Source organism: Truncatella angustata (genome assembly GCF_020726525.1).
Source record: "Truncatella angustata strain MPI-SDFR-AT-0073 chromosome Unknown BKA67scaffold_12, whole genome shotgun sequence".
Taxonomy (NCBI): Eukaryota; Fungi; Ascomycota; class Sordariomycetes; order Amphisphaeriales; family Sporocadaceae; genus Truncatella; species Truncatella angustata.
In genome coordinates, this window is record NW_025763392.1 from 164244 (window position 1) to 189903 (window position 25660).

Below are 25660 nucleotides of genomic sequence, written 5' to 3' on the forward strand. Positions count from 1 at the left end.
GTCGAAGAACGGCTTAGGGTCTTTACTCTTCGGCTATTGGTCAGATCAGTTGCGCCCCCGTCATTCCGGAGTATACCTACCCCTAGGACTGGAGCAAACATTGTCCGGCCCCTCAGTATCCAATTCCCCACTGAAGGTTGCGCAACGGATCTGTGGATTTATATCCCATCTTCATGCTTCGCGACACGCTATCACACTCTATCATTAATATGCCCAATTTAGATCTTATGAAGGAGATTCGGCTCCCAATTATCAGCATAATGTTAGAAAGCCAGATTACGCAATACCATATCTAATTCAATAAGGTATTGTGTATCCCCTCTGCTACATAAAACAGGGTGGGCGGAGGAAATGTTGAGGACGCTCAGCTGTCAACCAGAATGCCGTAAATAGTTTCAACAGTACGAGCTTTATCCGCCAAGCATCGATATATGGATGAGGTTGAAAGTCCAACCCTGCGTCTTTCCCAATTTCCTTTTCTTTTCTTTCCTTTTTGACGTTCTCCACAGATCGCCGTGGCGCCGCGATCGCACATGGAGCGCACGCCCCCGTAACGTTGCTCGGAATGGGGAAGGTGGGGGGGTTGCTTACCTACCCCGATTGCCTATCACATCGATCGGCAGGAATCCCGCCGGGCATCGAGCACACGTGAGGCTCAAGTTCAACAGAGATATACTTCGCGTGTGTAATTTTGAACTCTTCGCATATTACTTCTTGTAGCTACGTCTGATCCAGCGCAAACTTGTCACCTAGTGCACACTCCCTACACCCGAAAGTCGCCATGGCTTTCATCCGCCCCTATAGGGAGTCCGACTTTGATGCGTGCGCTCATATTGTACGTCCGACCTTGCTGTCATGTCTGACATACCTGGGCCCCCCTCCCAAGAACTGACACACATACACACACCAGTGCCGCGCGACCCTCCCCCCTTCCCTCTCCACATCGCCCATAGCGGCCAAACTATCCCCTTACCTGTGGACCCACCAGTACACCTTCCTCTCCCCCGACACCTGCTGGATCCTGGACGACGGCCACGGCGCCGCCGTGGGCTACTGCATCGGGTGTCCCGACGTATTCGCGCTGGCATCTTCGTACGACCGGTACGTCTCCAGCGTGCTGAGCCCCACGGTCGCGGCGCCGCCGGACCTGGAGACCCGCGAGCCCTGGACCATCATGGACGACTCCCTGCTGGGCCTGACGGCGCCAGGGGACCCGAGGGGCACCCAGCAGAAGGTCAATGTGGTGGCCATGGCGCAAACGGCCTACAACCCGCAGTGGCTCCTGTTTGAGGGTAATGAGGACCTGACGGACAAGTGGAGGGCGACGATGCATATCGATCTGCTGGACGAGTGGCAGGGGAAAGGATTCGGCCGAAAGCTGATCGACAAGTTTGTGGAGAGCGTCAATGGAAGTGGGCAGGACTACGGGCAAGGAATCTGGATTGGAATTAGTGGAGAGAATGGAAAGGTGATCAAGTTCTACGAGAAGGTGGGGTTTCGAATCGTTGAGAGGCCTGCCAGCGAAGGGGGAGGTGGATTCAACATGGTGAGAGACATCACCAAGGCAGAAGGTGCAAGTTAGTATACAGATACAGTGAATGAGCAAATGCTAATTATCGGTACATTTTTCAGTGGGAGGACGGGAAGATGCGGGATCTGATAGGTAGTGATATGAGGTATTTTCTTGACTATATAGTCGACACTATATTTTAGATTTATTCTCCAAATTAGGAGACCGCTAACCATGTGATGATCCGCATTGTAGGTATCTTTTTGCCAATCAAACATGACGCCAGAAATGACCTTGAAAAGACCACCCCATGACATTGAACTCCTTGACCATCCCCGGCGCTCTCGCCTATGTTTTTTTCAATGCGCCCAGCGAACCACCTCGTATTAAGCCGATGCCCAACAACTCCGAGTCCAGCCCGAATCACGACCCTTCCAGACTCCATGCATAGCAAGGGCTACCCCATGATGTGTTAATTAGAAGACACTAAGATATAAGAAAAGTATACAGTATGGCAAACGCGAAAGGATTATGTGTTCATGTATCGTTAAGGCCGTATGGCGCTCATGTAGGGTAAACTGTAAGTTTGGTAGTCAGGCTGTGTGGGATCGCGATTGGTATCAGATCATGCCACCAGGAAGTTCCATGCCAAGGTCACCATTGTTCTGCGTGACAATCCTGGATGTAGGAGGGCCATAAGCTGAAGCATTGTGAGTGGGAATGCGCATCATGGGACCGACGGGCTTGATAACATCGTCGGACGTTTGCCGGAGTGGTCGACGTTCTGGCCTGAATTCCTCTCCACCAAGTGGATATCCACTGCGGCCTTCGTCGGGGCTGGGCATAGGACTGCGATGACCCAGAGGTAGGTTTGGTGCGCTAGCATTGGCAGACTCATTCATATCCCCATTGCGGCCAACCATGCTTCCAAACATAGTTCGTGTTTTGGAGCTATCTTGACGACGTCTTGGGTTGATCGGCGGCAGCGGCGGAGCATTGTATGGTTCCGCCTTGCTATTCGACCGAGATCTGCTGTTGCTGCGTGACCTATTGGTAGCAGCCTCAGGAGGGAGCTCCATTGTCGGCACTCGCGATGTCGACATGACGAAGGTGGGCTCAGAGATGTCCCTCTTCTTGACTGGCCGTTTCATTGCCTCATTTAGACCGGGAACTTCGGAGCCGTCGGAATTCATCTGCGGAGTGGGTGCCATTGGCGGCCGTTGAGGAGAAGCCAAGCCACCGGGGGTTGTAGGAGCCGAACCTGCAAACGGAGATGGAATGGGCGAAATCGGAGACGGCTGGCCTGATTCATATCCACGAGGGTATTGCACGTTAAGGCTCCCGTTGGCAACAAAGTTAGACTGGTTCATCCTGACTGGGGGAGCACCAGGATACCCTTGAGGCATGTGTGGAGAGCGGCGAATGTTGGTGCCAGGCAGGCCCGGAGAACGAGCCATTGGGCCATTGCTTGCATTAGGGGTAAGGCTGCGCTCCTCTAAGGGAGAAGGGCCATCCCTCAAGCGCATTGGTGGGCGGCTTTGTGGCCTACTTTGGGATCGTTCGCCACTAGAGTTCGAGCCACTTCGATCACGGTCACCTCGTGAAGGTTCTTGCGAGCCAGAGCGGGAGTTTGTGGCATATGAATCTTCGCTAAGTTGGCGCTGGCGATATGCGATGGGTGGACCCCGTTGATCCCGCCCCTGAAGTCGCTGACCTTGCTCGACATCTCTGGATGGTGACATGTGAGTGCTTGGCGGTTCTGGCAGCGCTGTCTGGGGTGGCTGTGTATGGTGCCTCTGCTGAAGTTCCACCTCCTTCATTCTCTGCAGCTCACGTCTTGCTTGTCTGAAAGCACGGATTCCAGCGTGTTGCTCTTCAGGAACGTCACCCGTATCTGCTCCGGAATCCTCAACTGTAGATCTGGCCATTCCGACGTCCTCCCGATGCACAGGCTTCAGTTTTTCAGAGTTCTCAAAAGACGCCTTCCTCTGGAGCACAGAAGGACTAGAGTCCGAAATTCCCAGCATTTTCTTTGCCTTCAGTTGAGCAACAGGATCACGGTTGCGCTCCGCCAACGAAGTTCTACTAGACTTCGACTTGAGCAGACCAAGGGTGTTTGATTTTGCCGGGGCCGGACCGACTGAAGATTCTCTGGGCTCTGCAACAGGATTTGGTGAGCTTGGACGACTATCAGACTCCACATAGGTGGTGAGTCTTTCTCTGATTCTGCGAGCACCATCTGCAAGTTGGCTAGCAAACTCGTCGTTTGCCTTTGGATCTTCCGAGTGAGGCACGGCTGGCATGCGGGGCTCAGGGCTGGTCAATGTAGTTGAGCGCGTCCTCGACTCAGAGTCGACACCATAGTATGACGTGGTCCACTCATTTGTGGGCTCGCGCGGAGACCATGTATCTGATGTGGGCGAGAAAACGTAGGGATCAGACGGAAATCTTGCCTCCAGACCAGATGTGGTTGGTGCAGCACCGCCATAAATGGAAGAAGCCCCGCTGTCAGCTCTGAGGTGCTGTCGAACCATACCGCTGAGGCCATTCGACACTGTCACGGCCGGGCCAAGAGTCGGAGAATCTGGCGGTGATGGCTTCGTCTCGGGCGAAAAGGTTGACTCCATTTCGACTATTGGGGATGGCTCGCCACTGACCTTTGATGCAATAGACAGGGGGGTCGGTATCGCGGGTCCGCGGAAGGCAGGATGTTCACTATCTGCGGGGCGATGGGCCCTAGGTGGATGAGGTCCAAGAGTTGATTGTGAAGGAATGACAGGCGACTCTTCATCCTCCTCGGTAAAGAATGTTGGGGAGCTAATTTCTTCTGTCAAAGGTGGCTGTGCCTTAAAAGGCTCCAGCTTGGGTTCAAAGGTCTGACGGTGGGCCGAAGAAGATGACCGCGATCGACCAACCGTGAAAGAAGCATTCGAGTCATTACGGAATCGCTGCGTGGGTGTCTCCCGTCCTTGTTGGAGTTGCAGTTGTCGTTCTGCGAATCTGCTCTCGTCGTAACCGTGCGAAGGCTTCTGGAAGACACCTAAAGCAGTTGCCTTGCCATGATCGTTGGGCCCGATGGAGAGACCAGAGAGTTCCTCCGTCTCACTGATCGGCGGGCTCAGCGGTGGCGATCCAAGGTAGTTCGGCTTGGCTTCAGTGATACTCGGGACGCGGATTCCGAGATCAGGAGTGGCTGAGGACGCACGAGAAGCTGGGCTCATCGATCGCAGGTTCGGGGCACTAGCCTTCGCCAGAATGCGTCGGTCTCCAAAGCGCTCGGAGCCAGCAGTCGTCGGAGATGGGGAGTTTTGTGATAAATCAGGGGTACGCGAGCCAAGTTCTCGCCGTTTCGTCAGTGTGTCGATCCTTGTGAGCGCCGATGTCTGTTGCTCTTGCAAGTCGTTGTTCAGGCCTGTTTCGTACAGACGCCTGGTCCTCGTGAAATTTCTCTCAGGGGCAGGTGTCGAGCTGTTCGAAGATGGAGTTGTAGAGCTGATGGGCCAGTCCTTGGATGACGAAGCGGGCTGCTGAGAAGTGACGGATGTGGCTGCCGTCGAGTTGCGTGTTATTGACGATGTGGTTGACGAAGTTTCACGCTTTCGGTTATAACCGCTCGAAAATGGTGACTCTGGTCGAGCCTCGGGCTCTTCCAGTGACGGTCGCCTCGAGTTATCATCAAGCTCTCCCTCTACCGTGTTACGGTCCTTTTCTTCCTTGCGCCATTTCTGGAAGGCTGAGAGGGCAACGTCATCGTCGTAAAGCACTCGACCACTCATTCCACCGCCGACACTTTTCGTCGACGCTGAGCCAGCAGCAAGTTTATATACCTTCTGTCTTCCACCAAACAGGTTGTTACCCTCAATTGGCTTGGATCTGCTCATAACACTTCCGTTGATGGAATCCGCATCAGAAGCATACGAGTCATTTCGTGCGAAAGGGGCCTTGATGGACTCAACCTCGGAAATATCAGTCAAGCCAAACCCGCTAAACTCTCCAAGGCGGGATTGTCGTTTGGTGGGAAACAAGACGCTGTCATCGCTGGCTTTACCAATTTTCGTGTTAGGATCATCCTGTTCTCGCAGCATGGAAAATCGTGCTGATAGGCCGTTCATGAGCAAGCTGGTTCGGAAGTCGTCAGTCGACGGAAGGGCGGTTGCCAGGTCAATTTCAGGCTTCTGCTCCTCCTGGCTCTTCTTTCCTCTCCTGAAGAAACCGAACGACTCCGATTCCTGGGAAGGACGACCGACGGGCGTATCGTCCTTGGCCTTCTTCTTGGTCTTGAAGCGATTCATTTTGTAGTTGACGAGTGGGGCGCGGAACGTGCTGACTGATGCGTGAGGACTACTGCCACAGATCTGATCCGCAGATAGATAGTGCACTTGTGAGTATTCGGGCTGTTCAAGTCTGGCGGACGGAGGCCATTCAAAAGCCACTGCGACCGCTCGAGTCGTAAGAATGGCAATGCCGAATCAGTACACGTTTTCCCGAAAGATTATAGTAGTCCAGGGCGACTGGCGTTGGAATTTCGACGGATTCACCGTGACCAACGAGCAACAAACGAATGGTCGGGGCTCTCTGTCTCTACAAAGAAAATGTCAGCGGCGTTACCAATGATATGGTTGTGTATGTGTGAGTGCAAGTATAAGTGCTTAAGACTATGCATTGTATCGCTAGCTCCAAATACAGTGGGATGGATCGGTATTCAAGTTGGGGGGATCTCAGCATCGATGGGAAACAAATTGCAGGCATAGCAGAGCGTAGTATTGGGAAAATAAAGAATCAATGCAGGATTGCCATTGGACAAACGTACCTGACTAGAAGCAGATTGTGTCGGGTGTGTTTCACCAAATAAGAACACCGGGTTTGGAGCAAGAAAAGGCACCGGGTTGGTAACGGGGGCTGCGGACGATCACACACTTCAGGCGGAGTGAAAGTGAAAGCGAGAGTGAGATGACAGTGAGCAGGCGGGGAAACAACAGTTCAATGCTGTCGGAAACGAAAAAATTCAACTCGTAATGAACGTCTCGGGTGCTGAAGAGCAGGTGTCACACCGAAGGCAAGGTTTCGGGTACGAGATGCAGCTCTCACGGTTATACAAGCATCAATCAATGGGGGTTTGCTGCAGAACAGGCTGCTGACAGCACAAGCTCTATTGCTGGATCGAGACCCGCTTGGCTCCAGAGGTCCGGGGTTGGCCTTTGGAATGAAGATGATCATGCGGTGTTTGTTGTGTGAATGAATGGATGTCTGGTGTGGCCGAATGCCAGAGCTGAGGGAGCCTTTCTGTACCTGTTCCCAACTTGGGCTGCCTTCCCTATTCCCGACGGCCCACCTGATGTGACTTGGACTTGGACTTGTATTGCTCGGGTGGTTTTGTTTGTTGATACTTTGGGTGCCGAGTAGTGTGGAAGAGACGTGTCGAAGCTTGGCTTGTCGTCCCGGCGGGCGGTCGCAATACCAAAACAATTTTGCTGTAAGGAGTGACTGTGGTGAGTTCGCAATCGGATGAAGAGGGAGAGGGAGAAAAAAAAGAGGAGAGATGCTCGTCCAAAGCTACTGTAAGCTATCAGGAGAGACTGGAGTGCTGACTGACGCTTTTGGTTCGACGAAGAAACGGGCAAACCGTGCGTGTGGAAATGAGATCCTGGTAGGCTTGGGAGCGGGTTGGGGTGAGGGGCGTGTCCGAAGCAATCTGCAACCCTGCCTAGTAATCCGTAATCCGCAATCCGCAATCCACACACAATCCGTACTTGCACCGAGAGAAGTAGCCAGTGCCAGTGTCACGGATGAGTACGGAGTATCAGGGACGGGGACTTGGATTTCCTGGTTGCACAGCACACGCTCCGAAATTTGGTTGTCTTTCTTGTACGTGTACGCCCTACGAAACAAAGTGCCGTGAGTGTGCTGACCAACGCTGTCAATTAGTCTACCATGTCAGACTTGCATGCAGGAGCGTAGATTTGAAATGGACTTGTGAAGGCTTGACAGTTTTGTGGCGCAACCGTTTGGAAGCATCGTAATAAGCTCATAAACTACGTGCATACATGTTACAGTCATATGAGCCGAGCAACCTGAGACGTCAGCCTCCTTCTCCATAGGCTTTTTGCTTTTTATTTTCTTGTTCATCTTTGTTTATATTTTTCATTCTTATTCCAATTTATTTTCTGAGCCAGGCGTTGTTGCTCTAATGCGGGGCGGCGCCCACAGCTTGAGCGCCCCCCATTTAGAGTCGCGTAAGCAATTCCATCTCCTGGCGAATTACAGGACTATGCAGGAACGCACGCAGGAACGCAGGAATAGTCGAGACACAGTGGTCTGGCAGCAGGTGCAGTGCGGTCGACACAATACAATACTAGGTTACTACCCTGACACAACTCTCTCTATGCCGGGAGTTGTTCTTTTGGTTCTTGCCAGATCCAGCAAGCTTGTGAGGGCGTGTCGACAACAGAGCCCACATTTCAAGCATGTCCATGCACCTTGAGCATTCACCGATTCGAGAACTATTGACCCACGATAGATGCTTGGACCTTTCCTGCACTTCTGGTGTTCGTGAACATTGGACGAAAACTTTGGGGGGAACCCGCCAGCGGGGCTCCCCTATCCATCTAACGTTTCCTTTACCGGTGGTGCCCTCGTGCCCTTTGTGCTGCTTCCAGCTAAAGCTCCAGACCCCCCAAGAAAGCCGTCGCCACGCGGTCTGAGGCAGACTTACACCCATGCGACGAAAAAAGGAAACACGACTTGAGTGGTGATACAAGCCGTGCCAATGACATTCGCAACGAACCACTATGGGCTCTGCCTACGGGTGACTATGGTTGTGCAGATACCGAACAATCTCTCGCATCCACACAGTAATTGCACACTCATGACTAGCTGGCCCAGCTGAGATGGAAGATCTGCGAAATAGAATATTCGACGACGGTAGGGCTAATTACTCTGCCGTAACCGTCTACGGCATTTGCAGGCCTTTTCTCTTCGGAATTCCCAATACAGAATAGACGCGACGATCACAGGCTCACGATAATACATTTGGCCTTTCTCGGCCTGTCTACCCTGGTTCCTCGCCTGGGTTTGGCAAGCTGGGCTAACAACTTACAGCAGAACCGCTATAACCAATGGCCTTTTTGAGTTTCACCGGTCAATTTCTCTTTCGCCTTTCTACGAAACAATAGATCCCGCCATCAAACCCATCAGATCCGTCAAATCTCGGGGTTCTGGACGATACTGCTACTACAGTATACCACATTGACGGTAAACCTCTCGAACTGCAACCGATCAGCGGGCTGGTGTGTGCTTAGTCTAGTCCCCGGCTTTAGCGACAAAGCCACCACTGCACTCAGCCGTCCCAATCCCCACATTGATCCATCTTGAGCCAAAAGACCACGACTCACAATCAGCACGGTCATGTGCAAACAAACACTTCGCGCGCCATGTTTACATGAGCTCATATATCTATTTCGTGGGCGAAACACACGGGAAAGAGGATGTCTTGGAAGCATGCGGCGTGTCATTGCCAACCAAGTTTCTGGCGTTGGCTTAAACATTGGGCCCAAGCCCAATGTCAGGGACTAAGTGAATGTCTCACCTGTTTGAAACACAACAATAACCATAAACAACCCGGGCAGCATCTTCTGGTTGTTTATCAATCACGATTCCACTGCATAGCTGACCAAAGCAATCGCAAATCCGTGTTTGCAAACTCAGCTTGTAACATATGAGAGTGAAAGGTTCGACAACGTAACTTATCAACTGTCTACTGTACGGGTGCAGCACAGTGCCGTCTTCGCGAGACAGACGGACAAGCTACCTTGACGGGACTCGCAACCCCTCCCCGTTGCCCACCACGCGAGGCGCCTGCAGGATGATCCATGCACGTTGTGCTTCTTCGCTCTTCAGGGGTCTTTCTGTGCTTCCGCGAACGAATGGGATCACTGTTCCTGACGCTTGACCATACTCGTCCAATTAATTCGGCCAGTTCCTACCCTTGCCCCTGAATGGCGGAAACAGGGACCCCGCTCAGTGGGAAAAAAAAGGAAAAGATTAAAAATTAAAAATTAAAATTCCTCGGATGAAACTGATCAGGTCTTAATCAAAGCCAATGTGCCCAGCATAGCAAGTCAATTCGATCACGAGCACATGTCGCTGCTTCTCGTGCCGACCTGGGTAGACTCTATCTATCTTCTAACAGGCGGGCGCATAATGACGCGGCAATTGATTCTCGTATGCTAAATTTTGTTAAATTGTCCTCCGTGCCCGTTGGATGAGGAACATCATCTATCTTCTTATAATAGATGGAGAGGATTTTGCGATGTGCCACTGCAGTCTCAGGTTGATACCGCCTCATTAAGAATGACGACAGACTTGCGAAGAAATGTTGCGGAGGGCTTGAAACGACTGGGCACAAACAGCAAACAGTACAGATTTCCACATACATAGGTAGTTACCCAGGTCCCTGGCAACTTGCACTACCGGGAAACTCCTCACTGAGATCGTCGACGACAGCCCTGTACCCTCTGAGAGTTATTCAACCATTGAAAGCTATCGCTGCAATCATAATTACACAGCTCGCAAGCTTGAGTTTGTAAGGCTGCATTTATAAAACATTCGTCGCGTCTAAGCAAAACAACCCGCGCAGCACCGGCGCCTTGCATAGTCAGAATTCGTTCATCCCAAGTCTGTTCTAGTGCAGGTCCGTCCACGTTGACTTAGTTCATAGACCCGCTATCCAGGCTTCTCGACAGGAGCCACTGATTTCAGACAGTGCTCTATCGAGCAATTTGGTGCACGACAGCTTCATCATGCTGAAAGTAAACAAACTCATCACGACCGCCGGAACTCGTCATCTTACGGTTATTCCTCAATCTAGTTCACTCGTGCTGGAAACCTTACTGCGCGTTATGGCCTATACAGTATTAGTCCAGCATCACGTCTTCTTGTTCCGATGCGCGTCTTGTTTCCGCAATGAAGCTTTCCAAGCGTGGTGGCTCAGCAATCTCTAATTTCAACAGCACATGGCCCAACCTTTGTGTGAGCCACATCACGCGATCCGCATGCAGCTCTCATCTTTCCTGACTACTGAAACCTTGAATACTCTACCGGCAGCGCAGTAGGAAATTAGTTCTTACTAAATGGCTTCTGCTACCGCTTCCGCAAAGTACATTGCATCGCGGCTGGCTAGTGCTTTTCTAAAAATCCCACCAAGCACATGCTCTGTTTATGTTGGTCAAAAAACATGAGATGTCACAGATGATCGGACGAGGCCAACGGCTTCAAAGTCGAACAGCGCTCGGCACCACATTCCAGTGGCCCTCTCATAGCAAGCGCATGGATTATTTCACCGTTTGCACCTTAAACCTGCATATGCGGGAAGATGCGAGCGTCCTCGCGGCTCGCCGCATTATCACAGCCAACTTTCCAAGGATTCTGCATATCTTCAGCACACCCTCTCTCCCTAAGCGATGCTTCTGGGCTCTTCTGTTGGCAGAAGTGTCTGCATAAAAGATGATCAAGGGATGGTGGAACCGATAGCGAGTGCCCGTGGGGTGGTGCTTCCTTCGCGTTCCCTGAACCTTGCCGATTAGCCTGGAATCGTCAGATCGATTCAAAGCCCAGAGAGTTGGGAATTGATTCGCCGTTGACACACCCCTCCCCCTGTCACTTACGGAGATGAGCTTAGAGGGAAGCATTTCCATTTCGCACACCAAAATGCTTCATGAGTGAGAGTGAGGCAAGCTCTTCATTAACAAGTTCCCATCCTGCGGTCCAGCTTCCTTTTCTGGGACGATCCGTTCGCTTCTCCATTACCGATGAACTACTATGTATGTGCCGGTTGTGTGACAAGACAATGACAGCCGCGCAATTTCGCCGTCGGTATTAAGCTCTATATTAGAGTTATCGCCAACGCGTGTCAAATGCCAACTTTCTTGGTTGCCTTGCAGCTAGGCTAGTGCGGATAAAAATGCCATGGCCGTTATACTGCTCTGCATGCTGTCCTAGCGACCCGCGGCCTCGACCTCGACAAGTTTGGTCCGTCGTTTCAATCAGAATGGGGCCTCTCCGCAGTTGATAATGACTCGATCGCGACCTGGCCCTGGTTCCCGGGGACTATCAGCGACCAAGGTTGTGCAAACAATTTGTTTTTAATTCAAACCCATGGATCTTCTCGGAGGGGCGGAGGTTTATCATCGTCATCGATGAGCAAGCAACACGCAGTCTGACTTGATTTCTCATTACCTGATGGTCCGTTCGTCGCCGATCTTTAGTGAACCTGTCTGTAATAACATTTCATGCGACAAATTACAACGTGAACAAACGTGGCAACAACGAGCATCGGTCACTATTTTCGTAAATGCATCACGAATAGGAAGAGGGATGCGGGGATATTGGTCTAACCGGCGCGGATACCTGAAAGCAGAAGTCGCTTCGAGATAAGAGCGCACTCCGGCATTGATATCGTGTCGCGTCACGCGTCGTCGCCTTTCTGCTCACTTCATTTTGGTAGGCCGAAAGAATTGTCAACGGTCAACAGATCGCGGGGTAGCGGTCTAATCGCTCTACGAATTAACACCCTGGATCGAGTAGTCGAACGCCACAGTCTCATGCACACTGCAGCACAACGGGCGCGAGTGCTGCTAATGTAAACGAACGTTCCTCAAAGTTAAAGTTGCGTTGGAGCCAGAGCCTGGGTGTATTCTGTGGTTATGTAGCCTTTGTATTGCGACCAAAGAAGCGATTAATCATTGAGAAGGGACATTGACCGCACATTGTTGTTATTATATTTGGCATGCGGCCCGGCATGCCAGCTAACCCTGAAGCCTGTAATCTTACCGCGAAACAAATTAACATGCCCGGAAAAGCGACGCCGAGGATGCTTAGCTGCGGTTGGGTCACGGGAGAAGCGATGACGTAGAGTAAGTATATGGAAATTATACTGTTCAGTGCCGCTGAAGTGGCCAGAACTCAGAGCTTCGGAAGGGTTGTGGTTGCAGTGTCCTTTCGAGTTCAACCTTTTTCTTTTATATTGTGCGGACTCTCGTGAACAGGTCGGCACAATGTCTTACATCGGTACAGCATTGACAAAAGAGTTCGGTAAAAAGTTTTTTAATAATAAAATAAAAAACGTCGCCGTACCGAGACAACAACAATAAACCACAACAAGCGTCTGTCAATCAGTCATTCAAGAAGTGACAACCTCGCCCGTGTCAGCCCATCAAACCCACCTTATGTATTTTCCGTCCGGAGCAGATGGCTGAACCCGCGTATCAACCCATAAAAAGGAAAAGAAAAACAAAACCGCTAGTGAATGACAAGCGACCTCTCGCCAACGTCGGGAAGAACAAGATATCGGCTCGGGCGTCGTCCATCTCCCTATTTTCGAGAGGCCCGAACCTTGATCATATTTTCCCGGGCGCCATTGTTCATGGGGGCCCGAACCCGCACATGAGGGGCGCCTTGCTGTCCGGAACCTTCCCTGGACGCGCTCGAGCGGCGTTTTGAAATCGATTTTGTTTTTCCATCACCGTTAGAAGACCCCTCGAAGACGAGGTCCCCGTTCTGTGGTTAAACCTGACTGACGCTTTGACCCAACATATCTAAAAACAAGGCAACGACGTCAAATATCCGATGCTGTCGTTGCTTTTCAAGTCCAGAGCGGCTTTGTACAATCACGAAGCGCTCCGTGTTAGACTCACGTGGCTCTTTCCTCGGAGATGTGTAACTGCCGAGGGGATTCATCGAAAGGCGTAGTTTGACATTCCTACATGCCGTGCGAAAGCAGTCGTGTTCCTTGATTGACCAGCGTTCTAAGTCAGGTTGTTGATCCCAACAAAGAAGCAGCCTTGTTGTGTAAGCTCGCCTCGACATGCTAAGTTGATTACTTCTTAAACATGATCATGATCATGTATCAAATTGCCTTGAGATGCCGAAACACTAGATACGGCAGTCGCATAAGTGTCATCGACCTTGGATGATTATGTTGCTGATGAGTACATCTGTGGTAGTATATGACCTGATTCTTGCTCATTCAGACGTATTTCTCCCTTTTTTTCCTTTCACTTTTTTTTCAGGTAGGAACGGTGCCTAAGTGACGGACTTGAAAATGCTTCTGAAATGAAATATTTACATGTGAACATCCATACACCGTTCCCTCCACACATGAATATTCACTGTGCTAAATCTCAAAAATCTAGACACTGAGTACCGAACGTGGTCGTGGCCTTTGCTCTCCATCCTGTGCGATCATAGGTTCTCTGCTGAGTTCTGAAGCACCATAAGGCAGACACAAATCAAAGCTTTATGGGTACCCGCATCCATCCGATAGGGCGATAAGCATACTATTTGATTGTGTCGTTGCTGTGGAAGGAATTGCTCTGATGTCCTATATAATACCAGAAAGAGTCACCGTACAATATACAGTGTTCCGCATACGACCTTGTCCAAAACGACAAAGCTTCTGTTCTGACAATGGTTCCATTCTCCTCACTGAACCCGGATATCTGTATTTGCAGCCCGAGTCTTCGCTCTATGCTTTGCAATCAGGTCACCGCTGCCAATAGTGAGCAAACGCGGTTGATATGTGCTATCAATTCGTCGATGCGGTACGGCTTGGTAGTCACACCGTCCTATGCATGCATTAGTCGCTACTTTGGAACACAAAACAGAATCAGCCCCCGGGGGGGATCTTAGGGAGGACTTACCATGCCGGCCTCAATGGCTGCGCTGACCTGCTGGCTTCGTACGTTGGCCGTGACACCAACAATAGGCACGTGCCCCTGCATCTGACCCGTTGACTCTTGTGACCGAACCTCCTTTGTAAAATCGATTCCATCCATCACCGGCATCTCTATGTCACAGAGGACAACATCGAACGTTCTGCCTTCACTTATCTCCTGTAACTTACGAATTGCTTCGAGTGCCTCTTGACCGTGGTTGGCGGCTTTGACAATGAAGTTTCTGTTTCGTAGCATCTTGCAGAGAACTTTCTGGTTCACTAGATTATCCTCCACGACCAAAACATGCCGCTCAACCGAGCTTACGAGCTTGGCGTCAGGATCCGGAGGAGTCACAAGGGTTACGTCTATGGTCCCAGCTGCTTCATCGTTAGGCGATGGTGGCACCACCATTGGCGAGGCCGAGCTGTTCAAACTTAGAGTCCTAGTGAGCTCTAATATTGGCTCAATACTCACGGAAGGCCGCCGTGGCGGTATGGCCTTCTGTGTCTTGACATAAAACGCAAAGGTACTGCCTACACCACTGCTACTCATTCCAATCTCACCGTCCAGCATCTCGGTGATCTGGCGAGAGATGAAGAGACCAAGGCCTGACCCGCCGTACTCGATGTGAGTTTTTGGAGAGGCTTGTGCAAAGCGATTAAACAAGAGAGCCTCTTCATCTGGGGAAAGACCCTTGCCGGTATCTGTGACTTGGAATGACAGGAAGACCTCCTCCGAAACACTGAATTCTCCAGCTAAGTCGCCGGAAGGACTTGTTGGCGTTGCTGGCTCATATCGTCGAGGGACATAATGTACTCCCAGTACAGCACCTGTGGGTCGTACTCGTGACGCGGATACTACAATATTTATCTTTCTAGTCCGGGCTGTGCGAGTGAATTTGATCGCATTGGTGACGAGATTGATGACAATCTGCAGGAAGCGATTGGGGTCAAGTAGCACCCACCCTATACGCTGCTCTAGTAATGAATCGTCCTCGATGACAGAGAGGGTGATGTCGGTCATTTTCAGCTCCGGGTGGAACACCTTAAGAGCAGTTTTCACAAGACTCTGCTTGAATGTCAGCGATCGTGGACTTGTAGAATACTTCTAGAGCGTTGCGGAGAGCATGCGTAGCCATCACGCATTCGTAGCTATGAGAAACAATGCCTGAGTGCAACTTACCATTGCATGAACTGGCACCGGGGACACCACCAAAAGGTCTGCGTCGAGCTTTGACAGGGTAAGGACATCGTCGACTATTTGCTTTTGATGCTGCACACAATACATGATGGTGTTAGCAGCTTCGAGGGCATTCTCCATCTGTTGTACAAGCATGGTGCGCCCATCACATTTCTGAGGCACGAGTGGCTGGATGTTGTCCAGGCATGTCTTCATGGCGCCAATAACCTCTTCACCGCAATGTAAGACCGCTGATAATGGGTTTCGAATCTCATGGCTAATCATGTCGATGAACCGTTCCTGGTGTGTCTTGAGACGGATTGCTTCATGCATCTTGTCAGCTAGGATTTTGGCTGCCATCTTTTGAGCGCTTATGTCTGCGAATAGTCAGTACGTTCATGTTTAATGTTTAGAATCAGGTGGAGCAGATATGGGATCGGGGCGGAGTCAATCTTGGGAGCCGGTAGTCAACATGAGGTAAAGCACTCTGTTAAATAATTAGTACTGATACTCTGAAGGCGTAGCCCCGGGAAGGATTTTCACCTACCACCAGTAACCCAAAAGTCGATGTAATCGCATGTGCCGTCCGCCTTGAATTCCGAAAAGCCGGTTATCAAAATGTATACGCCATTTTGGATAACATGATCTCCTTCCTGGACAGTATAAACCTGGTTTTTCAGCTTGAGCTCGTGAGTTTTCGCGCCAGGCTCAGTTTGTAAACTTCGAAAGACTTTTGCCCATGCCTCGAGGCAGCCCTCGTCGACGTAAGGAAGCCATGGTTGTGCGCCCGGGACCTTGCCCCTAGTGAAGCCGTAGTATGCATGCCATGCATCGTTGCCTAATTCAATGAGTTTAGTCACCAATCTGAACACTGCTACAAGAACTCGAAGCTGCCTCGAAGGCATTCAGATCCCTAACGACGGCTTACCGTAAAGAACGTGACCTTCACCATCCGTCCGTACAATACCCAACGGGCAGTGCTCTGCATAGTGCTTCCATTTGTACTCTGATTCTTCCAGAGCCTTGGTCCGGATTTTTAGCTGCTCCTCTACCCACTTCAGTTCTGATATATCTATTATAAATGCCATAACACTTTCGACTATCTGAACCTCATTGAGGTCAGGGTATACTATAAAATCGATGAGGTTAGCGAGCAGCTCCTTGAGCATGTGTGTGAGTTAGAGCTCCGCCACGGCCAGATTGACAGTGCCGGTAGTGGATAACACAGTCTGGCTGTCACACAGGATCTCCGCCTTGAAAACGAATAGGTTACAATTGGGACATAACTCACTAGCACACAGAGCAGTCCGATGCTCTGAGTACATATTTCCTTGGCGAAAAGGTACCTTTGATCGATATTGAAACTGGCCTCCTTTTTTGTCGACCAAAACCCTTTCCCACCATTCAAGCACAAGTGGTATATCTTCATCGTGGACAGTCTCTAACCACCCACCGTAGTCCGAACGGGCAGGGTCCATCCCGACAAAGCTATACCAAGCCTCGTTGGCATAAGTGATATGTTTATCACGGCCAGCAACCGCAAGTCCAAATGTTGAGCGCTCCGCGAACCTGGCGAATCTCAATTCACTCTGAGCAAAATCCGATTCGGCTTTTCTTGCGATTTCAGCCCGGCGCTGGACCTCCTCGGCAAGAATGAGCTTCGATATTTGAGGCCCCATGACATCGGCTAAAGAACGCAGAAAATCTTGATACAGCTTATTGTATCTTCGGTAGGGGTTTAATCCGATGATGAAGAATGCAGCTATCTCATCATCGGCCTTGAGGGGGACGATAACAAGTTCGTGGCTCGGTAGTCCATGTCCTTTCCAGCTGATACCGTTCAACAAAGAATTTACCTGCGGGTCGTCGGCCTTGAGCACGAGCATCTCATCGGCCGTGATAGCTGCGAGAACCTTAGGCGCAAACCCATCAAGGTCGTATTGTGCGTCGAGGTATTCTTTCGCCACGGCATGATCGGAAGAAACACCTATGGACCCCTCTAAACGACAGGTGTAGTTAGGCCGAGAAGGTGGCCCTGTAAGACTCATTTGCTCCTTCACGGTGTATAGAAGAGCAAAGGGCGTATCCTTTTCGTTGATACTCAGCCCATCCAAAGTGGCAGCCCAAAGATGTTTGAGGCTGGTAGTCCTGCCGATCTGTCGTGCGACGTGTTTGACACAGTCCCTCCTCCGCGCTGCGATAATATCCCAAGTTTTGTCCGAAGGACAGCCCAAAGACCCTTTGACCTCCCCATCGTCGCCAATAACCGGCACCAGTTTCCAGTCAAAGTAGGTTTCCTCGAGAAATCCATGTCGTTCCATGAGTAACATTTCGGCATCTCCACTTAAGCATTCCCCCGTAGACTGCTGCCGTGTAATAAGATTTTCAAAGAACGCCCAGAATTCGGGGAATACGTCCGACGCGTTCTTCCCTTGCATATACGGATGCTTAGCCCCGACAAGAGGTATGTAGGCCTCATTGTAGATGACAGTGCGTGACAAGCCCCAGTACAATATACGTGGTTCCTTATCGGCCACAAGGAAGCGGACCATTTGCTTGAGCTCTCGCGACCACGTTGCTATGGGCCCTGCCGTTGTGCAGCTCCAGTCCACATCGCGAATGTATTTCTGATATGGTGTTAGATTCGTTGGTGGCGGATCCCGCAACCAGTCTAGATTAACTCGTTGTGCCACCGCCATTGTGGCTTCAGTATGAAAATCATTTGCCTTGAGATGCCCGGCGCCGGCACATTCTGGTAGCATTGGGCAACTCAGGACACTTCGACCCAGGAGTCGGAGGCGTCAGAATTTACCGAATCATCAAAGGTGCCCGGCTTTTGGCCTGAGAGTTTATCTGTTGTGATGAGAAGCAAAGACTTGGGCGGAGAAGTGCCGAAAGATGGCGAGTGATAGGTAGACGTTGTTGTACAAGACTCGACCTAGATGGTGTCAGAAAGCCTCGCCGGTGCAGGATCCTAAGGATAAACCAGATGGCCAATACCAATCTAACGGTATGGATCCACATAAGACAATGCAAATAATAACCAAGGACTCGTCAAGTTTGAGCCACCTTCTGTTCTCCGGGGATTTCGACACAGCTTTGTGATGCAATTGAAGATGCAGGCAACGTCGATCTCGAAGTTCTCGCATGTCCCACCCACAGCTCTAACCTTGGGTCTAGATCTTGGGCCTGGTGAGATTGCTTAGCGTGTTTCCAGTGGCACCGACAAGCGTGTGTGCGACACCCATGTGGCATTACTCAACAGCGTTTCAAGAGAACCCACCTGCCAGAAAGTCACGGAGCCAGAAGATTTGAAGGAGAAGCTCTCAGGCTCTGAGGTGCCACCTGGCAGGAGAGCAGACAAGCTTGGGAGCCAATCGTTGAGCTGGAGGGCTTCTCCCGCGGCCCCCTCAATCAAGTCGAGTCATTGCTCCTGAGAACGAACTCTAACGTCACTATTAGAAATTGTGTCGGAAACTCAGTCACCGAGTCCGCTGTATGGTGGGTTTCGTGTCCCTGGAACTGGCAATCGAAATTGTCCTATCATTCATTACCTTATTACTGCACGTCAAGACTGCCATGGTGGATATTGCAAATTCCGATGTTCTAGCCTTAGACAATTGACGATCTCCCGCGTGCAGTTGCTTCAGAAATAGGCACTCAGGGATAGGCCGCAAGTGTTGGGTTACAACATAGGTTAAGTAAGTACTAAGCAGGCAGTTCCACTTTCAAGCGCTGCCGCAAACCCGACCGACACCTTGAAGATCAGACCACTTAGGGATCCGTAGTTTAGGGCCGTGTCTAAAGTTAAGTTGGGGACAGGGAATAAAAGCTCCGATGTCTCTGGTCTGGTCTTCACTGCAGCATGATATTCATCTATGAATACGCCGCGATGTTGCTCAATCACATACACTGGGCATCTTGTTTCAATTTGCTTGTCTGTTGATAAATCCAATTTCTTCCTGTTGCCAGAATGCCACCACCGGCATTTGAGTCTAGGCACAGCCATGCTGTTGGCTCGTAACTCAACAATCGCCGATCTGATCACTTGTCTGCCCCCTGAACCCGTTTAATCTCCCACTACGCCTCTCGCGCCTAACACCTGAGGCCACAGCCATACCCTCTGGCGTAACACCGACGATTGACAGAGCTTTGGAGACCTTGGAGTAGTCACCCAGAAATGCATGCGCTCTAACATCTTCACCGCCGATGATCCCATGACCTAGAGTTACTGCCCAAACCCCACCTACTCGAATTGCGTGTGCCTGGGGATTGGAGTCTGGCTCGAGCAGAATTGAATAAATCGCCCCTGAGTACCTGACGGCTGTTTTCGCAATCCTAGCAGGAAATGTCCATGACGCATCATCATCCATCACAGGATGCCACGGCGTGACCAACAGATTCTGGGTCCTGCACAGCGTAACTCTTTGCACTCTGGTTTTTAGTACGGCAACGATATTTCGGTTGCCACACGGTGTTTGGACCGCCATGCCTTTGCGCAACTGGCTGGCAGGGATTTCACTGCCATCGGCAAGAGTGGCCAATGTGGAAGCAGAAAAGCAGGGTTGGTCGCAATTATTATAAGACGACATCGAGACGTTGGCTCGCCCGCTGCTATACTTCTCATCGGCCTGCCTCCTTAAACTTGGTTCTGGCGCTTCAACAGCGATGTCAAAGGCGCGAGTCAAATCCTCCTGGCACTTTGTGAACAATGGGCTATTGAGGTCGTACATCTGCACGCCTGGGTCCTTGAACGTATTGCGAACTTGTTTCGCATGCGCATCCCACAAGCTGAGGAAGTAATGTGGCGCCCAAGTCTTGAGGTAAGTGTCGTCATAAACAGCCAGCTTAATCTGACCGAGTATATCTTGCATGATAGACTTGTTGCGTGAATCGCTAAAGTCCTTGGCTGGAATTCTCGCGAGGAGATCTTCGAATTTTGTTCTGATGGCGGATGTCGAAGCAGGTGTAACAAAGGGCATGCTGTGTTCGCCATTTCCTTGTAGAGGAAAGAAAGAGGAGAGGTACTCACAGACCATTGCTCGACTTCGATGATATGCAAGATCGGAACTTGGAAGGGAAGTAAACGAAAGAGCATCTTGCCTGGCTGAAATAGTGTATTGAATGTTGTGCATGAGCGAGTAGTTCAACGTCGCATCGATGCTCGGCTTTTCAGCGTCTTGAGAAGACCAATTCTGAGCGTCGCTGCGAATGTATATATCCCGAGATTGGCCATATTGCAAGTTGCCGAGCGGAATGGTCATTTCACAGGCCTCGAGTCCGCGAGAGTAGACGTGGGATTTTTCACCAACATTCATGGTAACTCCGGGGTCGTGAGCATCAATGAGCATAAATTGCTTGCATGCGACGATCTCCCCGCCAGTCTGTTTCAAGCGAAGACTCTCGGGAAAAGTCAACGTTAGGGTACAGCGATTAGCGAATGTGGACTGGAGATGAGCCACTGCATTTACGAAGACGGTCCCCTATTCCTGTGAGCGGATGAGATGTGTCGGGAAAAGAGTATGTCTTACAACCATTCCTGCATCAGGGATGAAGGAATAACTTCCACCCCCGATCTCAGCGATAGATTTTAGGAGTCCAGATTTGATGTCGTTACCAAAGCCGAATGTATGAACAGTGGCGGGCAAAGGTGCCATATTCCGAATAGCGGCAACATAGCCTTGAAGAGGGTCTCTATGCATCTCACATGAGACCAAAGCACATTCCGATATCAGCCAGTGTTAATACTCACTGAAGATTAGGCTGTCCATCTGTGAGGACCAAGACTGCAGGCACTCGACCCGTATTCTTTGAGTCCCTGAATTGTTCAATTCCTTTCACGATACCTTGCCAAAGATTCGTTGCGCTCTCCACTTTTAGACCCCGTATACACTTTTCGGTCGCCTTTTTATTAACTGGATCCATAGGTTGTAGTTTTCGCACAACCTGAAGTACTAAGTCAACACACGCGTGAAACGAAGTTTGCAATTACGAAGGATACGCACTTTTGCGCTGGTACTGAAAGTAACCACCGCTAATCTGTCTCCCGCGTCCAGTGTCTCCAGCACTGTAAGAGCCGCATGTTTGGTGATGTCCAAGACAGAGTACCCAGTATGCTCCCTGGTCACCATACCCTCGTCGTCGCGGCCAATCACTGGTGCGACGTCACTCATGCTCCAGCTTACATCGATTACAAGGACAATGTCGCAGGGTACATGGGAGAGGTCATCGTTTGATGGACGGTACGGAGGTTCGACTTTGATGAGAACACCTTCTTGTGTGGCCAATGGGTGTATAGATACTTGTGGCTCTTGGCATACCAATGTCGCCGTGCTATGTTGTGATGAGGACTGAGTGTTATTCCTGCTGTTGAAGTTGTGCCACCATTCGGGCCGTATTTGCCGATGTAGAACCATGATTGTTGTTTATATTGGGCAGGAGTATTGGTTGATTAGGCGGCCCTCTAACATGTCCCGTCAGTATTGTTTCTCAAAGAAACGATTCGACAAGGCTCTGATGCATTATTTATGTCCTGAAGATCGCCACCCTCGGCAATAAAGTCCTTCTACTCGCTGTGGCTGATATGTTTAGCTTAAAGATAGCAGTAAGTAGTTCTTTTCTTAGTTTGATGGCAGTGTTAAATTAGGTCGGTCGCGATCTGCCAGTCAAGTGTCAAGATCGAAACCGTGAAATCAACACGAGACTAGCTCAAAGGCCGAGAGGCATGTAGTGGATTATTGAAGTTGACAAAGTTATAATTGGTCATATCATTGGAGAGAGATCACGTTCGCTTTCTGAGGGCTTATACGATAAAAGTCATAACAATAAGGGCGAAGGAATGCTAAGCACACCAACACCGAACAGTCCACGCATACATGGAAATACTCATTCCTCTGACTCCATTTGCCATCCGTTATATAAGTCCTGCGATATCATTCGTGGACGTCTTTGAAGTCGCATTCCTTAGAAGGAGGCTTGACTATAACTACACATTTCTTGTCCGAATCCGGACAAGAACAAAACCTAGGAGCACTTGGTGGCCTCAGGACTCCATAATTGAACATGGTCAGGTCCCTGATTGCCTGAAAGCCTTGCAGTGTGCCTTCCTCACAACTTACAAGGCCTTGCACCAATGCTTTAGCTGAGCTAAATTCAACATATGCCGAGTTCATCTTGTTATACACTCCCTCGGAAATATTTTACATGATATGCATAATGGAAATGTAAAAACGAGCACTGCTCAATGGTGGATTCCTGCAGCCACAGCCACAAAAGTGTTCTAGTATCAGAGGGGCTGAGCTGCAAGCCCCTCATCTAATGCTTAGCTTCTCCGCACGCGGTCTGTGGTATCTCCATACTCTGACTCAAGCCAAATTTTAATGGATATAGTTTATTTTGGAGCACGTTTTTCCATCGAATCACACATACGTGTGAAACAGCACTGGTGACATAGTATAGTGGTCAGTACGAGTCGTTGTGGCTTTCTCCTCGAGAGTACGACGTTTCCGACTAGACCCCGGTTCGATTCCGGGTGTCGCCATGTTTTTGTTAATCTCGCACAGATTGTGCCTGGATTTATTCTGTTTCTTTTGTAGATGGGCTATCCTTCTACACCATACGCCTCATTTCTCCCTCCTTCAGCGAATTTCTGACTAGGGCAATACCCCGCCTCACGGCAAACTTTTTGTCGTTGGAAAGAACTGAGCATAATTCGGCATGTTCCGGCTTGGCATTGAACCCAGCAATTGTGCTCTTTCCATAACGAATGTGAGGCTTGTTGCACGGAGGCCATGTCAGACCAAATCGCTCAGATACGCGGGAAGGAAATATGCTCGCTGTTTTTGACGCTATAATTCAAGCATTTGAGCAAGCAACAAAGTCGGACATCAGCCAGTATGCAGTATAATCAAGGTCTTGACGGATATGGCAAAGTCCGATCTGCAACTATGCCCTGAACTCATGGATATGAATCGCTCCTGACTTAATATGTTGAAAGACTCTATTACTGATAGCAAGATCCTTAACGAAATGACTGTAACGGTCCGTACAGTGTCGCTTAGGCCGGCTGTGCTGCAGTGATGCATGCTACACCTCGTCTTTCTTTAGATCTTGATACGATGTGCCACAGCGTAATAGATCTGCACGGCGCTCGCTCATCGATTACCTTCCTTTGAACACAACTTAGATGGATACCCCCCTGGCAGATATACTCGGTAGTTTTGTCTCCTATATTCTATCAAGTACCAAATGGGTGGGCGTCCTCTCACGGTCTAGACCAAACCCTAGAAGAGCATGGCTGCATTGCCAATCACACGTTCTCCAAGCAATGGTAACCATTGTGTAAAGGTTCATATTTGAGAAGTTCTGTCTCTAAATGCCACGTTTGGATGGCTGCTAGGCGCCGAGATCATTCTCAATACTTACAGCGAGGAAGTTACTTCTTTGGTTGAGAATGGCAAGTAAGAATGAGCGATTCGTACAAACTACCGCTGTATTTTTAATACTTCCGGAGAACCACAACTAGCAGGAACCTAATGGCGTCCAAGAGAGAGAGCGTCGTGTGTAGGATTATTCACCAAGCGACCCATGGCTCCTCAATGAAACAGCAGGCCGCAAATACGCAGGTCAAAGGATGAAGCATCTCACTGACAACACCTTCTCTGCCCCGTTGTGACCGAGATGACCCCAGGAACCTTGCAGTTTCTCTTATAAGCACTCTGGAAGGGGCACCACTTGAGAAGAACCACATAGTTTAGCACTACGCAAAGTATGTAGACGCCTTATTATTGCAGATATTGTTGAATCCCTGAAAGCAGCTCTCTCTGGCCCGAAGACTAAGCGCGGCTATTACGAGCGGCCGCGGCAGCCTAACTTGCAAACCCTGAAACTCGAGCTCTCAGCCACAACACCTTCCGGACAATGGTGACTTGACTCTCATCGTGACGCAGATGAAGAGGAGTAGCCATGGGTTGAAGACGATGATGTCTTGGATAGCCACCCCAGTGGTTCTGCCGAGGAGGATCAGAAGGTATCTTAATTCCGCGGGTCACCCAACATTCCTGTTATCAAGTCATGGTTCCTAGCTGTTGTGAAAGCTGCTATTTAATATGGCTTCCCTGGAACAAATGAAGATCAGAACTAGTTGTGGCGACATGGGAATTTGTATCGAGCCCATCGTGGTGTGGTTGATTCTCCGTCGTTTACCCTCGCTTGAGACCGTGAGTATGCCTGTCTCCAACCTTGATAAAGAACTGGATGAGGCATGGAACTACGTAGCACGATTGCACAGCTAGACTGCCGGTGATCTAGTTATTAACGGCAAGGACGCACGGATCCGCCGGTACACAAGTCCTCTACTATCTACAGGCTTGGAAATTACCCAGCTTGGTGCTGGCCAGTCAATATATCGAGTTCGCAGGGCTGGATACGACAGTTCAGTGTTTGGAACTAGATGGAGAGGTACAGATAGACCAGTATCCGGCGCTTCAATGGCGACCTAGAATGAATTATAGGCTAGTGATTTGTATAGCTAATCATCTGCATATCATAATGACATATACATTGCTGTCTAGCATACCGTCTGGATGATCTCGCATAGTAGTATGGGCCACGGGCAGGATACGAGCTGGCAGCACAATGGAAAGCTATATAACGTATGATCGCCGTGTTGCCGTTAACATCGTCGAACACACCATGTTTACGAGTCAATGAATCGGTGTATTAAAACATTAATAGGCCATTTCTAAATGAACCTCATGGGCCATTAACAATCAGTTCATATCAGGGACGCAGCTGAAGCTATTACACAAGCCAACCTATCAACTACACATCCATCGTTTCCCCGATAGCCAGCTAACTCAATGCAGAGAACGTATCAATAACAAATAACATATTGCAGCTATGCGAATTCGTGTAGGCCGCAGTTTTCATAGATGCTGACATATCACGACGATTCACAAGATCATTCTCAGCAATGTTTACTTGCTCCACAGATTCCACAAACAAGCTTGAGATTGTTCTGTTAATTAATAGAGAAAATTAGGTGTAGAGGTTCTTACCTTCCCTAACAATGTGTGCAGCGTGTCATGAGGCTAAGCCTTCCCTCCACCGATAGCAGTCTAATGAGACACGACATGTCCATGGTTGGTTTGCCCAACAGTGGGTAGTATCTTGAACATTCAAGGGCTTACTCAGGTCCTCACATACCACTTCGCCGAACGCTGATGCCTAAGGTCAAACTCTCTCTTCTATGACTGTTTGA

The 25660-nt window shown here is 49.9% G+C and overlaps 4 protein-coding genes and 1 non-coding gene across 5 annotated transcripts; 2 read left to right on the forward strand and 3 right to left on the reverse strand.

Annotated features, from left to right (window-relative positions):
* Positions 1-781: 781 nt before the first annotated feature.
* BKA67DRAFT_541957 (uncharacterized protein) lies at positions 782-1582 on the forward strand (the record flags this gene model as incomplete). The annotated part of the gene is made up of 2 exons (XM_046101022.1): positions 782-835; positions 911-1582. 2 exons carry the CDS (start codon positions 782-784, stop codon positions 1580-1582), a joined length of 726 nt encoding a protein of 241 aa, XP_045951479.1.
* A 475-nt stretch (positions 1583-2057) lies between these two features.
* Positions 2058-5802, reverse strand: BKA67DRAFT_595918 (uncharacterized protein; the record flags this gene model as incomplete). Its single annotated transcript, XM_046105233.1, has 2 exons — positions 2058-2088; positions 2273-5802. 2 exons carry the CDS (start codon positions 5800-5802, stop codon positions 2058-2060), a joined length of 3561 nt encoding a protein of 1186 aa, XP_045951480.1.
* A 7801-nt stretch (positions 5803-13603) lies between these two features.
* On the reverse strand, positions 13604-18254 carry BKA67DRAFT_125840 (uncharacterized protein). Its single transcript, XM_046094972.1, has 6 exons — positions 16691-18254; positions 16328-16528; positions 15950-16237; positions 15403-15776; positions 14206-15288; positions 13604-14130 (listed from the first exon to the last, which is right to left on the reverse strand). The coding sequence occupies exons 1-6, from the start codon at positions 18159-18161 to the stop codon at positions 14044-14046; spliced, it is 3504 nt and encodes a 1167-aa protein (XP_045951481.1). The 5' UTR covers positions 18162-18254; the 3' UTR covers positions 13604-14043.
* A 1170-nt stretch (positions 18255-19424) lies between these two features.
* BKA67DRAFT_696734 (hint-domain-containing protein) lies at positions 19425-22133 on the reverse strand (the record flags this gene model as incomplete). The annotated part of the gene is made up of 4 exons (XM_046109355.1): positions 21405-22133; positions 21152-21345; positions 20931-21093; positions 19425-20882 (listed from the first exon to the last, which is right to left on the reverse strand). Exons 1-4 carry the CDS (start codon positions 21813-21815, stop codon positions 19425-19427), a joined length of 2226 nt encoding a protein of 741 aa, XP_045951482.1. The 5' UTR covers positions 21816-22133.
* Positions 22134-22842: 709 nt separating this feature from the next.
* On the forward strand, positions 22843-22939 carry BKA67DRAFT_t186. Its single transcript has one exon. It is a non-coding gene; the product is annotated as a tRNA-His (tRNA).
* The last annotated feature ends 2721 nt before the right edge of the window (positions 22940-25660 follow it).